Source organism: Oryzias latipes, chromosome 8 (assembly GCF_053564925.1).
Source record: "Oryzias latipes strain Hd-rR chromosome 8, Olatipes_Hd-rR_3.1".
Taxonomy (NCBI): domain Eukaryota; kingdom Metazoa; phylum Chordata; class Actinopteri; order Beloniformes; family Adrianichthyidae; genus Oryzias; species Oryzias latipes.
The window spans coordinates 2,986,003-3,003,330 of record NC_136244.1 but is presented as its reverse complement, the minus strand read 5'-3'; the positions used below and the strand labels follow the sequence as shown (position 1 = coordinate 3,003,330).

Sequence of the window (17,328 nt, the reverse complement as noted above, 5' to 3'; positions counted from 1 at the left end):
TAAGTTTTGTATGTGTGTGTGTGGAGAAACGTACTGCATCTGCAGAAACATGGAGGTCAAAGGAGTGATTTCTTTATTTTTTTCATCAGAAAGGGCTTGATCAGCTGTGATTTCTTCACCTGTTAGTAACACAAACTCCGTTGAAGTTCAGTGTGCAGATGTGAGCACAAGAACAAAGACTGCAGAAATGGAGCAAGTGCCTTAAAAATAGCAGCACGGATACTTGTTGGAATTAACTCAATTTATTGGGGGTCAAACCTTTAATTAAGATCAAACCAACGTTGCTGAGGGAAGAGGAGCACGTCTGTCTGTGTGCGCTCTGCTCTTATTTGAACTAATCCTGAGCAAATTCCTAAAACACCACCTCCTGCTTTCCTGCAAACAAAAACAAAAAAATGATAGAAATCACAAAGAAGATCTTTTATTTTATTTTATTTTTTTTAGTTTCAAACAGCAAAATCTGCAGTCCTGTCTCTGCAGCTTTGAGCATGTAACCAGTAAAGACGGATCCGGTGAAGATTAACGCCGGAGGAAGAGGAGGAGGAGGAGGAGGAGAGGCTGCACATAACTACATCTCACCACTCAGTGAACTGTTTGTCGTAACAGTAAAACAAAGGACGAAGAAAGAAGAAAGGAAGCAGAATTATGTGAGTTTGGATGATTTTCTCTCAGTTGTCAATATTTTTATGGGTTCATTTGCTGAGGAAGAGTTTTAGTTCCTAAAAGCTTTTCAGGGTAACTGTCATTGATCCTGCTTTTGATTTAAACCTCTGCTGTGCATCAGGAGGTTCATCTGCAGCATTTTCTGCTCAAAATGAATTTGTTTTCTTCTGAATTAACATCCCACGAATCAGACCTTTTTACTGCATCTACGGCCTTTTTTAGGTCTTCATTATTGGGTTTAACTAAACAGATTTGAGCAAAAGAAGAGTGTTTTCACTTGTCATGAAGTGGGGCTTGTTCCCAAAGTAGCACAGATTAGCAGAAGTGGATTATTGGAGGCTAAAGCAGTTCTGCTTGGAGAGCCTCTGCGCTCACGTGAAGTCACTTTCTGGAAATATAAAGACGCCTTGCTGTTTGCAAAGACTTTGATCCTGTTGGAACCAAAGTACAACATATTTTCAATATAATAATTTTTCCAAAATACACCTAAAACTGTACTAAAAAACTCAATTTGGTCATTTTCTTTAAAGCAAATTTTGAAATGAAACAGTTAAAATGTTTATACAAAACATATCAAACATGTACAGACTACTTAAAAATGTATAAATCCAAAGAAAAGACGAGGTTAAAACAATTGCATTAAAAAAGCAATCCTCCCCTAAATGACCAAAGGGTATACTATCTTGTAATATTTGTTTTAAAGCTTTTTTTAAATACTTTTTTTAAAACCTTCACATTAAATACTAAATGAAAACGATAGTAATGGGCGCTGGGCGTCATTTCTGCTTCATTTTAAACAAACAAAGTGATTGGCTGACAGCTGAGGCTATAAGGGTTTTGAAGTTAATCTGACCAGAGAGATCTGTGTGTCAGAATGCTGACCCTGTTCAGAGTCCAGATTTTGAAGGAATATACCTGCATGTCTTCTATTGATATTAGTCTCTGAAGTTTAATACGTTTACTGCACGACCTGTGAGATTATGAAAGTCCTATGTATGGATCTGTGGAAGTTCAAGCCTGTGCAAAAGGGTTCATCAAACTAGTTAATACAAATCATCTCCAGTTTTAGGTGCTGTTGGTCCATGACAATTCTTTTTTGTGTTGTTTTTGATGGGTCATTGATTATTTTGGAAACTTCTTATAGTTTTTGATCCAAAGAAAGTACTGGATTTCCCAGTTTTTAATTCAACAACGTTGGTATAAGCTGTTTTTTCTTATTTAACCAGAACGCTTCCAGCCGTCATATTGTGTGATACATATTTTAGTCGTCTCTACTTATACAGAGCTAGTAGATGTGTCTGCCTGTCTGGATCTCTTCCTAACAAAGAACCTGGCTTTGGTGGAGGTTCTTAAAGTCTTCTAACAAAACTTTAGGCGCATTTTGAGCGGTTCAAGTGATAAGGGTGTCCAGTCTGAATGTTAGAAACGAGCAAATTAGACAATCAGAGCGTAGTTTGTGAGGACATCCTATGTATCACCTACAGACCGAGGGTGTGCGGCATTTCTGTGCAGTCAGTAAGGAGCCAGTACGCTCACCTTACCACACGCATGACAATGGTAGGTTCCATGCATGTGCTCCTCTTTAAGATGTGGTCGCTCCTCCGTACGACCCTCCGGACAACCCAAAGACTCACACCACTCGTATGGGTGAATGTGACAAAAGGGCGTGTCAGACGTCCACTATGTACGTTTTGAGCACATGCGTGTTTTTCATTCGTCGAAGTGGGCAGATGTCTGTCGAGGGTTTTGGCCGGCGGGTTTTTGCATGAATTTGGTTTTGAGCTGTTCAGAAATTTTGGTTGGTTCAAAATTATGCAGTTCATCCGTATTTTGCGCAGTTAATACATATTTATTAAATAAATCTTACACAATTGCAGGTGATTTTTGTGAGATGCACACAAACTTTCTACGACTGTTCCATGTATGTCTAACGGACTTCTAACATGTGTACCACCTTTGTAGAACTTTTATATCACGTATACGGTGCACGTCCCATACGGAAAAGAACTAGAGAAAAATCATAAGAAAACTTAGATCACCATGCAGTGTGTTTCACATATATTGAGCATCTTATAAGACTTATAAATCCTTTATATGAGAAACTCCTAAAAGTGCCCTTTTTCACATTCTTTTCATACATGACATTAAAAAGAATATATATCTAAAAATAAATAAATATATATATATATATATATATATATATATCATTAATGAATTGCATACAAACAGCGCAGTAATCAAACACAATTCATGTTCTACGTCAATTTCTAAAAATGTTACATGGAAGACGAAAACTTTTCTCACGTGTTTCACGTATATTCAAATATGACAAATCTTATCTTAATTGTACGTAGTCGCTGTATGACACGGCCTTTAGATTTTTTCTGTGACTTCATAAGTGTGAGTAAGCCCCAGATCTTCACATGTTCTTCATCTGCTCAGGACTAGTTGTCATTTCTGTAAAGCGTTTTTGTCATTTGTGAAGTGCGTTTTATGTGTATCTGTTTTTGACCATCTTGCTTCCTTTTGGACTGTGGCCAGTGCTCTTCATCTTCCACGCCTCAGCAACACATTTCCTGTAGCAAACACGCCATCAGTAATGCCGTCTGAAACAAATCTGAATTCCTGTGTTTGTGATGTCCACATGGTCAGATCGTTTAAAATGAGTCACTGAGGCTTTAACATTTTTGGCTTCGACAAAATCCCGGAAACATTAAGTGGTTTGGAGGATTGTTTACCTTCAAACCAGAGAGACAGAGATTTTCTGGGTCAGATTATAGTCCCATAGTATGAATTGCTCTTTACGTTGGTCAGCTATGGGCCCTGCTGCTCAGTCCAGAGCTGCACACTCTGCTCGGTTTTATGTTTCCAGTTGTTGCATCAGTGGCAATAAAAAGTGACAAACTCTAAAGTTGTACTGAACAAGAAAACTGTGGAACACTGGGTAAACAGAGAACAACCAGTCATTCCAGCGTTTCACACTTTGTCTTTACCGCGTCAAATGAGGTCATATTCAAAGTTTATGGAGAGGACATTTCACTCCAAGATGAAGAAACATCAGTAAATACATTGAGCTGGATGACTATGTGATCAGGATGGACAGGATCAGGAATGAGAGCATTAGAGGGACAGGGCATGTTAGAGGTTTTCGAGAAAAATCTGGAGAGGCCAGACTGAGATGATTGGGACACGTCCAGAGGAGACGGTGAAGGATGCTAAGTCTAGAGCTGCCAGGCAGGAAGACTGGAAGAAGACCAAAGAGAAGGTTTCTGGATGCAGTGAAGGAAGACCTGAAGGTAGCTGGTGTTAGAGGAGAGGATGCAGAAGACAGGGTTAGATGGAGGAAGCTGATTGGCTGTGGCGACCCCTGAAGGAAAAAGCTGAAAGGAAAAAAGAAGATCTGGATGACTAAGAATCTCCACTGATCACTTAAAAACTGATATTAAGTCCAAACAACCACATCTGAACCCCCACATCGTTTTTGATCATATTGAAAGCTTTTGAACTGAGGCTCATCCACTTTTTAGGATTAGTAAAGTTGAATGTGCTCTTTGACATGGTCACAAATAACCCCTCCTGACAGTTGCACTTCGTTAGAAATTATCAGCAGAAATCCCTCAAGGAATCTTGTTATGGAAATAACTAATAATATGATGAAATATAATGAAAAAAAATACTTTAGCAGGGACAGAAGCATGGCTTTTATAATCCAGCAGTGATTAGACCCTGATCTGAGTATGGATTTCATGAGTTTTAGCAATCAAAAGTGTCTCATATTTGTCAGCCTTAGTTGACTTTCACTCCTAGATAGAAAACATACGATATCCATATCCTATGTTTTAAATCCACAAGTAAGTGTTGGAAGAGAATTAGAATCTTTCATTAAGATTTTACTTGTCTGGCATCTCTGAAGACCGAAGAATATTAAGAATAAGAACACTGCAAGATGCAAGCCACTCATAAGCCTCAAGAATAGGAAGGCTAGATTGGACTTTGCTAAAAAGCATCTAAAAAAGCCAACAGGGTTCTAAAAAAACATTCTTTGAACAGATGAAACCAAAATCAACCTCTACCAGAATGATGGCAAGAGAAAAGTATGGAGAAGGCGTGGAGAAGTTCATAATCCAAAGCACACCACATCATCAGTAAAACACGGTGGAGGCAGTGTGATGGTCTGGGCGTGCATGGCTGCTAGTGGCACTGGGACACTAGTGTTTATTGATGACGTGACACAGGACAGAAGCAGTCCAATGAATTCTGAGGTGTTCAGAGACAAACTGTCTGCGCAGATGCAGGTGAATGCAGCCAAACTGACTGGGCGGCGTTTCATAATCCAGATGGACAACGACCCAAAACATACAGCCAAAGCAACTCAGGAATTTATTAAAGCAAAGAAGTGGAATATTATTGAATGGCCAAGTCAGTCACCTGTTCTTAACCCGATTGAGCAGCATTTCACTTGTTGGAGACTAAACTTGAGACAGAAAGGCCCACAAACAAACAGCAACTGAAAGCTGCTGCAGTAAAGGCCTGGCAGAGCATTCAGAAGGAGAAAACCCAGCATCATTAATAATGACCATTTTGTTTTCAGTTATTTCATTTGTCCAATTACTTACTGGATTGTGTTTAAAAAATGCTTTAGTTTTTCACATTTTTATGAAATCTTTTGGTTTAACCCATGGAATGAAAGCTGAAAGTCTGCACTTCAATGGCATCTGAGTTGTTTTCTATAAAATTCATTGTGGTAATGTAGAGAAACTAAATAAAAAAAAGTCTCTGTCCAAATATTTATGGTCCTGACTGTACGTGTCTATATGTCACTTTAATGTCACACAAGCAGCAGAGTCTCTCCCTAATCTTCTGCAAGTAATGCCAAAGGTCAATGTCACAGATCTGATCCTAAATCAGATTTTATTCTGTAAATATGTTTTGTGTGCATATTTATGGGGCAGGAGGAGCTAGCAGGAGGTGTAGAGAGTGGCTGGGAGGAAGCAGTGAAGAAGGTCGCAGCATGATGGATGGAGAACGGGGAGGAAAACCAGAGAGGCCTCAATTTGTTTAAGCCGAGGATTTTAGGATTACCTTTGGCAATTAATCTTGTTACATTGCTGTGCAGCAACACAGGGTCTGGTGTGGGCGGGGCCTGTGCATGTGTGTGTGTTAGTGAAAATACTGACAGCTGCAGCTCTATACTGGGCTCATAAGTCCTAAAGCTGAAGGCATGATTAAGGAAATCTGACTTTTTATTACTTTTCACTGTTTTCTCTCCTCGCTGTGACAGAGAAGGGAGAAGGTAAATGCTTATCTGCTTTTATACATTCAATCCTGAAATGTGCTAAAAATGAACCATAAAGTAAAAGGAGATTTGAATGTACTGTCAGGAAGAGAAAGGTATTAAAGTGGTCCTAATTGCTGGATCTTGTACCTGTAAGTCCAAGAGCACACAGCCTGTTGTCTCAGCGTGTAAGATGTGAATCAGAGAAGAAGAAGACATGAGCGCAGAAAGCAACATGAGCAATGGAATAAACAGAAGAGGCAAAAGGAAAAACGTCATTCTTTGGTTTAAAACGTTTTACCTTATAAACTTAAGTTTGCTTTGTGGAGGATGCTGAAGCTGAAATGATGCTCTTTTTACAATGTTCAGTTTACATATATATTTAGTTTTTGGTGGGGTAATTTTTTTTTACACCTATATTCTGCCCCTATTGTACTTTGCCCCCCCCCCCCCCCCCCCCTTTCCATCGTGAAAAAGTGCAATATTGGTTGTACTTGTGAAACCACTGTTGCAATGACAAAAAAGGCTTATGAAAAATATTTTGTTTGTAGAAGTTTTAACTTTAAGTTTAGAGATATCTTCAAGAAAAATTAAAACTGTGCAGTTTTTTTTTTGTTACTGAGATGGTGAAAGTGAAATTGTGTAATTTTAGTGAAATTAAACGCTTGTTTTCAACACGTCCTGGAACGTTTTAAACACTCAGATGATGGAATTATGAGAAAAAGTTTGAGTTTGCATTTGTTTAGGTTCCATTTTGCTGAGTGGTTCTGCATTTAATAGAAAAATTATGCCACTTTTGACCTGATTAATGAAAAAAATAGAAACACACGGAGTCATCGGTCTGCTCAGTCGTGCTCCAACCCCCCCCCCCCCCCCCCTCTCTGCCTCTTCGTTTGTTTTCTGTAAAGAAGTGTCATGAACTGACACTCTTCAGACATTAAGGTTAGGGTGGAATGTTCATTTCAAAGAGCCATTTAAAAAGACTGGCTCTTTTTATATTTAGTCATTTTTCAGAAGCCAGCCTGGAGTTTATTCATTTAATCCTGGAAATAAACACAGGGTCGGAGATCTGGAGTATGAATTATTTTTGAAACATCTGCCATAGCTTCATTTGACATGTGTGGACAACATGTTAAAGTCTGATCTGGATTTAAATTTTCTTTATTTAATTTGCTAAACGAATGAATGAATGATACACAGGTTTTCCAGCCACATGTTGGCGAGGAATTCTCTGGTTTCTCTGAATCTTCCATGGCGCTGAGTGCTGCTGAGAAGGACACAGCGATGTCCAGGATTAGTCAGGAACGCAGGAACCTCTTCTTTGAGACAGCCTCTTCAACTTTACAGATTCATAAAACAACAACAAGTCCATGATTTTGAAAAGTGTATTAAAGAGAAATGATCATTTGTTCTTTATGATTCTAAAGGAAAAAGTTCCACTCTGTCTTTCAACAGCTCCTGATTCCGGGACCGAACATCTTCCTCACTGATCTGACTCCGATGATGGAGCTCATGTTCTTGTTTTTTTTGTTTTCTTTTAGAACAACTGGTGAAGGATGCGACTCCCAAGGGCGGCAGAGGAGGAGAAGGAGCGTCCGCCTCCACCTCCCTCCCACCACTCCAACCACCAGTTCACCAGCATGAAGAACAAGTTCTTCAATGAGCTCACACATCTGCCAAGTGAGCTCTCTGTGAGGCCCATACTTTAACCCCTGTGCTATCCTAGGCACATTAACGTTGGGAGTTGGGTCATCTAGACCCACTAGACAGTGCTCTGAACCTTTTTTCTTCAATGATTTGTGATCTTCACTGGTGTCCTTGGATTACATGAAATCTTTCCACCTTTATCCACCGTTGTCATGGTAGGGAGAACACGTCAATGTGAGGGGGGGTCATCTAAGATAGCACAAGGGTTAACGTCCCACTCCGACCATCTTTGGATCTGTTTTCAAAGCGTTCCCAGTGGGCTTTTGATTACAATGTTGAATAAAGAAATACTCAGAAATGCTGTTTTAAAGTTAAATTCTTTTATAAAAGTCCTCCATCATGAGAAAAATACCACAAGAACATGTTAAAAAAACACCAAAAACATGATTTTCATTGGAGTGGGTCTTTAAGCAGAAACACCCAAATATGTGGCCCTCAAGAAGTTAAAAAAATAGATTTCAGTAATGATCAGACTTTAAGTCGTAGCAAAAATATATTTTTTTATCTTGATTAATAATCTTTTAACATGGAAAAACAGTATTTTTTGAAATCTTTAACATTACACGTTACAAAGCATTTGCCACATCATCTCATCACTGTCTCTTCATTTGTTCTCATCCATTTGTTTGATTATTTTCTGCCTCTTTTCATCTTCTCCTCATGTGATCCATCATCCATCTTCCTCAAGATCATAAGCTCAAGAGTAAGTCTGTTTCACTCCCATCCTGCTGTTTTCGGAAGAAGAAATGAATGAAAACTATTATAAGAGAACGTTAAGTAAAGACAGAGATGTCCCTGCACAGACGGGATATTTAAAAAATATATATATATTTTCAGTTAATTCACCAAAAAAGACGTTTGTTGGAATATTTCCCAGTAAAATGGATTGGTAACTAGAAAAGTTAGAGAGAAAAATCCTTTTAGCACTTGAAAACATACATTAACGGGGCTTTAAATGTCAATTATACACTGAGTCATAATCAAGATCAAATTTACCCACAAACTAACATCTCTGCAGATCTTTTTACTCCATTGACTCATCATTAGAGGAATAATAATTTTTTATTCTCTCCTAGCTGCGTTAATCAAATTTTCAGAATTTTCTTTATCTGCATAACTAATATGGATCAAATTTGAGTCAGTGCGTAAATAAGGGGCTTTTTTTTTTCTAAACACTCGTGTCAATATTGTTATACTTTAAATTGAGATGGTCATATGTAAAAACTTACCAAATTACCTAACAAATCATAATTGATACTATTGATATCTCATAAAAAGACTTTTATGACAACAGCTTTCCAACGGACTATTTTTTTCTTGAAATAAGGCTCTTCTTAACTTCTTAAAATTCAGTTTTTGCAGTGTAAAACTCAGACCCATCAAATAAGTTCTTTGAGTTTAATTGATAAAAAAAACAACTCTCCGTTCTTCCAGTGCCCATGTGGGCTGTGGGTGCCATCGTGGTCGTGGTCCTCGCACTTGTCGGCTGTCTGGGATTCTGCATCTACAAGAAGTGCGTCAACAAAGGCAAAAAGCCCAAGAAGACCAGAGAGAGGAAAGGAGGCCGAGGACGCAGGAAGAAGGACAAGGAGGGAGAAGAAGGAGAGGAGAAAAAGGTGGGAAACCCTCTGTTATGTAGAATTTATTAAGAAGAAATTCAGAGAAGCCAGAACCACATATTCCTGTTTCATTTCAAACAACATTCTCAGGAACTTCAATGTGACACTAGATATGGCTCTGAGTGAGTTTTGTGTTGTTTTTCTGAAAACTCTGATGACTAATATCCTTTATTTACATGTAGACTTGTTATTTAGGAAACTTATGCTTCAGTGTTTTTTGTTTTTTTACCACTGACAAATATTCTCAATCGGTTCAATTCTAAATAATAAGTTAACGATTCTATTTGAATATTCACAAAAAAAAGTAGAAATTTATTAGATATTGATTTGTTTTAAAGTACCATCCTGCTTTTGTTTTGGTGTGAAAAAAAAACAAAACAGTTTTGGCCTGAATTAGTATTTAAGCTGAACAAAGGTGGAAGTATCTGAAGTGGAAGTCTGAAATTAGCTGATCATTGATGATTTGGGGGACCTTGGACATCCTCTTATCAGTTAATTATCGCCCTGCTGTCGTCCTGCGAACCGATTGCAGCTGGACTGCCACTGCATGACCACCAAATGACCACTGACCGATGTCACAAAATGGTTTTTTGTCTTTTAATTTTAACTTCTTTTTAAAACCTTGGTGGCTGCCGTGCGGTGTATAAAAATTACCAATGTCGCTGCGCGGACATCTGCTGATATTGCTGGAAAACTTGCATTCAGGTTGCTGCGTGTTGGTATTTTGGGATGTGTGAGCTAGGTTTAAGCAGCCGGGGATGTTTTGGTTCAATGAAGCTTTCAACCCTCTGAAACAACTAGGACCTGAACTCACTTGTGTTGAATTTAATTTTCTTTGATAAAAATAAGCACAAGAGGATAAAATAAAAAGCTTTTAGGACGATTTCTCTTTTTAAAATGCTTGTGTCATGTTGAGAGCTGCTTGTTAGATTACATGCTCAAGGTGAGGCTGGCTAAATGACTCAATTTCTGTGCAAATGAAATAAGATATTTCTTTAAACATTTATCTGTGTGGTTAAGGCGGGGGTCGGCAACCCGCGGCTCCGGAGCCGCATGCGTCTCTTTAGCGCTGCCCTAGTGGCTCCCTGGAGCATTTTCAAAAATGTTTGAAAATGTAAAAAGATGGGAGAGACAAATATATTTTTTGTTTAGATATGGTTTCTGCAGGAGGAAAAACAAGACACAAATATTCTTAACGTTTTCCAATGCTGTAACAATGTGTAGAATAAATATTAATTTTCAACATTTCTGTCACCGAAGATTTGCGTCATAGTCTGCGACACACGTTTCTACCAGCAGGGCAGCGGACCACTAGGCAGGTGGCTGATGGAAATCGAACCACCGTCAGTTCCGTGCATTGCTTGATGAAGTTGAAAGCGAATATTCTGATCTCCTCCTACACAACAAAGTCCGATGGCTGTCCAAGGGTGACGTTTTGCGTCACTTGTCGTCTGTTCAGAACACATGAAAACATTCCTGAAAAGCAAAGACCTGAACTACCCGCAACTGGAAGATACTGAGTGGCTTGAAAAGCTGCACTTTTTAGTGGATATGACTGTGACAAGTCACCTAAACGAGCTGAATGAAAGTCTGCAGGCGCCGCAAATGCTTGAAGCTGTTCTGTCATTCGAGCACAAGCTGACTGTCTTTGTAGAGATGTACAGCGAAGAAGAGAAGAGGATGCCGCTGCGTTTTACGCTTGCACTGACTTGCTTGGCATTTGCACAGAAATCAAACTTAACTGTATCAATTCGATTTGATATACTTTACCTTTTCAAAAGGCTGTTGTTTTATTTTTATAAACGTAGGCTGCATTTTATTGCACTCTGTTTAGTTCCCAGAGAGGGGCACGTCGGCACGTTCCATTTAGTTGTTTTTTGTTCGAATCCTCAAAATAAAAATGACATCAAAAATTGGATTTCTTTATTACATTTCTTTATTTTATCAAAGCAATGAAACATAATTCATTGATATTGTAATGAAGTTAAACTTGCACAACAGAGCAGTCACGTGACGCGTCGTTCTCCGCAGAATGCACTGCAGGGCAAATAAACATTTAATCGTTAATAATGCTCATTATGTATTTGTAGCAACTTAGTCATTTTGATAGCAGGCTAATAAAGCTAACATAAATACACATTGCATGTGTCACCTTCATTATAAGGCTTAAATAGGGCTTTTAATATTTTGCGGCTCCAGACATATTTGTTTTTTTCGTCCAATTTGGCTCTTTCAACATTTTGGGTTGCCGACCCCTGGATTAAGGAATACAGATGAAGATGACTGTTTCCAGAGTCTCACTGCATTTTCCATTTGACTGTAATCTCTGTTTAACTGTCCACAGCTGTTTGGCATCCATCCAGGTCAGGACTAGGGATGAAAGCCGTAGCAGGATAGAACTGAATGTACTGGAAAAAGGACCCAAACTCCACCTTAGCTCAGAAAAGAACCCAAACCTCATCTCACTTCTGCACAAGAGGTTAAAAGTGAAAAAGGTTAATGTATTGATTTTTGTTTGTCTTCTAGGAAGGAGAGGAAGGGAAAGAGGAGGAGGAGAAGGAGTCTTTAGGAAAACTGGAGTACTCTCTGGATTATAACTTCACTGATAACCAGGTACACTGGGCTGTAGACCTGCACATTGAAGCGAAAACGTATCATCAATGCAATATCAGCCCATGTATCAGACGATGTAAACTGCGATAAATGGTTACCAGAAATGTTTAGACACAACAAAACAACCTCATGGCAGCTGGAAGTGTTGAACAAATCAAATAAAGCCCTGCATGCATTTGACCAATAAGATGGAGCCCTTTAATGTTAAACGACCGTCTCCTAGAACTTCTGGAGTATAATTTAAGTTATATTTTCTTTTATTTAAACAAAACTGTGGTAGTGAATTGGAAATTATGTGTCAGTAGTTCCTTGTTTTGCCATGTCTTGTATCACAAGTCATATAGTCATTGCAATATTGATCACTAATGTCGCAAGCGTTCCTCAAACCGTGCAGGTAAACATCTGGAAATGTGTTGTTTTCCACAGCTAAACTAAACCTAATCTCTTTCTTCCTCTCAGCTCATAGTGGGCATCCTTCAGGCTCAAGACCTTCCAGCCATGGACATGGGGGGCACTTCAGACCCCTACGTCAAGGTGTACATGTTGCCAGACAAGAAAAAAAAGTTTGAGACAAAAGTTCAACGCAAGAACCTGTGCCCCGTTTTCAATGAGACGTTTACCTTCAAGGTTCATCCGTTTGGACATTTTCATGATGTCTAACCTGACGACTTGTTTTTCTGTTATTGTTTTCAGCTCATTCATGTAGAACTTCACCCTTCCTCTTCCAGATACCCTACAGTGAGTTGGGGGGTCAGACTCTGGTGCTGCAGGTTTTTGACTTTGATCGTTTTGGCAAACATGACGTCATTGGTGAAATCAAGATCCCAATGAACAGTATTGACCTCGGACAACCAATACATGAATGGAAGGATCTGGTTGGAGGAGAAAAAGAAGAGGTTGTTGATTTATATGCATCATATCCACAGTGAATTAAACATTAATGATTAATATCTAAAACGTAACAATTTATATTTTTCCTGACAGCAAGAGAAATTGGGTGATATCTGCATTTCCCTGCGTTATGTCCCCACGGCTGGCAAGCTAACGGTCAACATAATGGAAGCCAAGAATCTGAAAAAGATGGACGTAGGAGGACTGTCAGGTGAATATCTAGAGGGGAGAAGGTTGGCTCACATCATAGCATAAATGTCATGGATGACAGACATTTGCATTAATCCAGGGGTTTGATGGTTTAACTGGTAGCCATAATTTGGCTCTTGGGATTGGAAGTTGGGACTACATGATGGAGTAGTGATTCCAGCTCTTCCCTCTCAGTGAGAGGGAGGGTCTTGGTTCAAATCCCAGCTGGGTTCTTTCGGTGTGGAGTTTGCGTGTTTTCCCTGTGCATGTGTGGGTTTTCTCCTGGCACTCCGACTTCCTCTCACAGTCTAAAAACATGCTTCATAGTACAGTGGGTATCTTTATATTGTTCTTAGGTGTGACTGAGTGAGTGTGTGGGCCTGCAGCAGATCAGGTTGTACCCTGCCATTGCACAACAGTAAATGGCAAATGACGCATACTTATGTGGCGCTTTTCTACCTTCTTCCAAGGCCCAAAGCACTTTACAGTCACAGTCCCATTCACACACACATTCACACACTGGTGGCGGTGTAGGTACCATAACCGTTCGGCCTGGAAAATCCGTTCAAGGTCCTTTCGACTGAAGGTACCGTCACACTACGGTAACCCCACTTGGACAAACTACGTAGCGTCGATCTGCTCTGGCTTAAGTTAAAGTTATTTTCCCTCATAAATTGTGTCTGATGATCTTCTTTGTAATTTTTTAAAGAGATTTAGCCGCAATCTGCTTGTTATTCCAGTATAAATACAGCCTTGGCTGAAAATGTTGTTAGCACGGCTATATGTTGTTCTTCCGGGACTGTTCGGCCAATTATAAAGCACTGTGCTCATGGATTAAAAAAACTATAAGCGAACATGCATTCAATAATAATCATAGCAATAATAAAGGCACGTTTAAAAGATAATCTCGCTCTAAGTCGGAGCTCTGTTTGTTTACAACGGACTTCATAATATCTTCTTTTATTGTAGTATCGTCATTTGTCCAGACCAATCACTATCTGATGCGTCGTCTGACCAATCACATAATGTGACGTCAGCATTAGTCCCAGGACCCCGAACGGAAGTTCCAGGCCGAATGGTTAAGGTACCTACAGCGGCTCTGCTGTCAAACACCTTGGTCAACCTTCCACCAGAAGCAAGGTGGGGTTCAGTGTTTTGCCCAAGGACACTTTGAGACATGGGCGGGCAAGGCGGGAATCAAATCTGCAATCTTCCAATCAGAGGTCAACCACTGCACCTCGGCAGCCCCACCCAGTAACTGCATTGACTCCAGCAACCCAATTACCATGGAAGGGATTCACCGGATTCTGAAGATGGATGGGTGGATTTAATGTTCTCTTATGTTGTTGTCTGGCTGAGATTGTGACTCACATTTGTTTTCACCCAAACACCGTTGGGTTACAGTCCAGCTTTTACTTTGACTATACCCAGCTACAAGGATCTGAAAACATTAAATGCACAAGGACTGTTAACAAAGGACCAAGGATTCATGTGTGTTTGTCGGTTCCAGATCCTTTTGTGAAGGTGGTGCTGCAGCACAACGGCAAGAGACTCAAGAAAAAGAAGACATCCGTCAAACAAAACACCCTGAATCCTTATTTCAACGAGAGCTTCAGCTTTGAAATTCCCTTCTCCCAGATCCAGGTTGGTTCTCCACAGAGATAAATTCTAGTGCCCCAACCCAGCTGTGTGAAAATTGTTCTCCACAACTGAGCCATCCACGGGGGGAGTAGAGTGCTATGGTCATGGCTGTGCTCAGGAACCACTTTGGGAATTAACCCTTTAACACCGGAACTTAAGCTCCAGTGTTGATGTTCTTTGAATTACAATAACTCTTCAATCGTTCACGCAATTCACGTAATTCCAACGAGTTCTGAAGCAGCTTTGCACTGGTATGCAACACTTTCCAGTAGTAAAGTGTTTCCGCAATCAACATAAACCGATTCTTATGCGGAGAAAAGTAGCTCTTTGCTTTTCTATTGTAGAGTAATAAGGTGTTACATATCAGTACAAAGCTTCTTTTCTGCACTTCAAAATCAATTGGAATTACAATAACGGCGTAAATGGTCAAATAATCAAAGAATTACAGTAATTTGAGGAGCGTGTGTTAGTTCATGTCAATGGAAAAATCTCTATAGTGTTAAAGGGGTAAGCCCCTACTCCAAGCCCTTATACTGGCATTGCATCCTATTATCAATGTCTGCAAAATGACTCTTCCAAGGATCCAAACCAATCATCTCATGGGCTCAAAGCATTGACAGTAAAATAACAACTGGACTAAACAACCACTCCCCCCCCCCCCCCCCGTTCCAAATAAGAAGTACCCTCTGCTCCCAAAAAGTCAAAATCCCGTAGACTTCTGTTGAGAAATAAACAGCGATTACTCAGTCACTATGTTCATCAGAATAACCATTCTTCCTCCACTACTTTTTATTAGCATGTTCTCTGTAATCCTAATTTATTTTTCACAATAATTTTTCTGTAGCGCAAGTTATTCAAGTTAGAAACTGACTAATCAGGCATCTCAATAAAAGTATCAGTTAAAAATCTGTTCCAGGTAAATCTCAGCTTCTGTTTTATCCCATCATTAGAACGTGACATTTTTTAAATATTTGTTGCCATAAAATATTTCTTAGTTCAAAAAATGGAATTTTAGTTAATGCACTTTTTACTTTTTCTCTTATTTTCTCTTTACTTTGATATTTCATCTTTATTTTAATAGGGTTAAAATCACCTGGCATTCTCTCAACCCAGATTACAACAGTCCTTAAGCAAAAGTAGCCATGAGATATGATGAGGGGATGGCCTGCTTCTTCCCTAACCATGATACTGCCACCCAAACGTTAGAATGGGATGAAAAAACAAAGGTCACATAGTTTAGCAAAAAAAAAACAAAGTATGACACGTAATTCAAAATTATGGTAACTGAAAGAACAAAGGTTTTTAAACATCGGTGAACAGGGTTCCGAGTTCTAAGATCAAATATTTCAAAACCTTTAAAGATCCGCCACACAGACTCAACATCTGCATCTCCCAACTCTGTTGGCAATTTTCCTTCGTCTTCTCTGTAGAAAGTGCAGGTTCTCATCACAGTCTACGACTACGACAAGCTGGGCAGCAACGATCCCATTGGCAAGTGCTGGATCGGTTATGGCGCCTCCGGTGTCGGGCTGCGCCATTGGTCTGACATGTTGGCCAACCCCAGGCGTCCGGTGGCCCAGTGGCACACGCTCCTGCCCGAAGAGGAGGTGGATGCTGCTCTGAAGGCCCCCATCCGCTGAGCACAACAGCCAGGCTGCCGTCAAAACACACAAGCGCAGGTCTTCTAACAGAAGACAGAACTTGGATAGAAACTTTAAGAAACTGTCAGAACTTTCCTTTGTCATCCAGCTGTGTCTGTCTGAATAAATAAAATGAAATAACACTAGCTTAAATGTGCCGCCACAGATTTCTGTTGACTTGTTCATTTAAAAAACTCACTTTAGCACCAGAGATTGCACCAAGCGAATAATTTTCTCCACCTTAAATTATTCAGATGTTTCTTACATATTTAAAGAAATACAAATTCAATTCACGGAATTGACTGTATATTTCAAAAATCCCACTTTGTCTTGATTTTTTTGAACACTTGTTATTTCTTATTGAAACATGTTAATAAAGCAGACAAGGAAAATACATCTAAATATGATCAGTTGTAACTTATTCTAGCATAGTCTTACTTTTCTTGTTGAGTAAAATGTTTTTATTTTTGTTCTTTAACAAACTCTTCAACCTATAAAAGGAAATGACATGTTTTAAAATGACTTTTAGAAAAAAAAGAAGGCCTAAAACAAGATTTTTGCTACTTTTTACGACATATAATGTTTGTGTTTACTTATGTCAGATAATTTCGACTGGATTAGTTTGGTCATCACTTTTCTTGTGATTTGATGTGTTGGTTTATTTCCACCAATCGTGGATTTGTTATCAGTGTTTGCATGTGGGAACACAGTGTCTGGGTGTGTATTATCATTTATATTCTTCCTAAAAATGGAAATTGTTTTTTTGTTTGACTGATTATCCAAACTAGAGCAGTAAATAAACATGTGACAGATGGTTTGGTGGAAGCATGGATTTATTTTTTTGTGCATAGAAAGTTGACATTTTGTTCTTAGCAGAGGGAATGAAATACTTTTGATATAAACATAACAGCATGGATGCATTTACATGAGCAGACAATGAATTGCCAATGAATCCTTGTCTCTAAAGCTCAACAGGAAATATTCTGTGAGGGAGGGTAGATGTGGAATTATGGCAAATGGAGAATATTCTGAAAAAGGAGATATTAAAAAGGATAAATAAAAATCTGTTGTAAATTATAAAAGATGTGAA

General features: G+C 39.2%; 1 protein-coding gene across 4 annotated transcripts; it reads left to right on the top strand.

The window, feature by feature from the left end:
• Positions 1-522: 522 nt before the first annotated feature.
• On the top strand, positions 523-17,060 carry syt5a (synaptotagmin Va). Of its 4 annotated transcripts, none has more exons than XM_023957783.2 (10): positions 523-647; positions 7,480-7,618; positions 8,334-8,348; positions 9,080-9,261; positions 11,791-11,877; positions 12,337-12,504; positions 12,606-12,773; positions 12,862-12,979; positions 14,468-14,601; positions 16,029-17,060. In XM_023957783.2, the coding sequence occupies exons 2-10, from the start codon at positions 7,495-7,497 to the stop codon at positions 16,236-16,238; spliced, it is 1,206 nt and encodes a 401-aa protein (XP_023813551.1). In that variant the 5' UTR covers positions 523-647; positions 7,480-7,494; the 3' UTR covers positions 16,239-17,060. The 4 variants fall into 4 exon arrangements, with proteins under 4 accessions (XP_023813551.1, XP_023813552.1, XP_004072047.1 ...); XM_004071999.5 differs by lacking the exon at positions 523-647 and adding an exon at positions 5,819-5,956; XM_023957784.2 differs by lacking the exon at positions 8,334-8,348.
• Positions 17,061-17,328: the final 268 nt, after the last annotated feature.

Coding starts and splice junctions, on each gene's coding strand:
- syt5a (XM_023957783.2), top strand. CDS start 7,495: ATGCGACTCCCAAGGGCGGCAGAGGAGGAGAAGGAGCGTCCGCCTCCA. Junction 11,878..12,336: donor ATAACTTCACTGATAACCAG/GTACACTGGGCT, acceptor TCTTCCTCTCAG/CTCATAGTGGGCATCCTTCA. Junction 12,505..12,605: donor ATGAGACGTTTACCTTCAAG/GTTCATCCGTTT, acceptor TTCCTCTTCCAG/ATACCCTACAGTGAGTTGGG.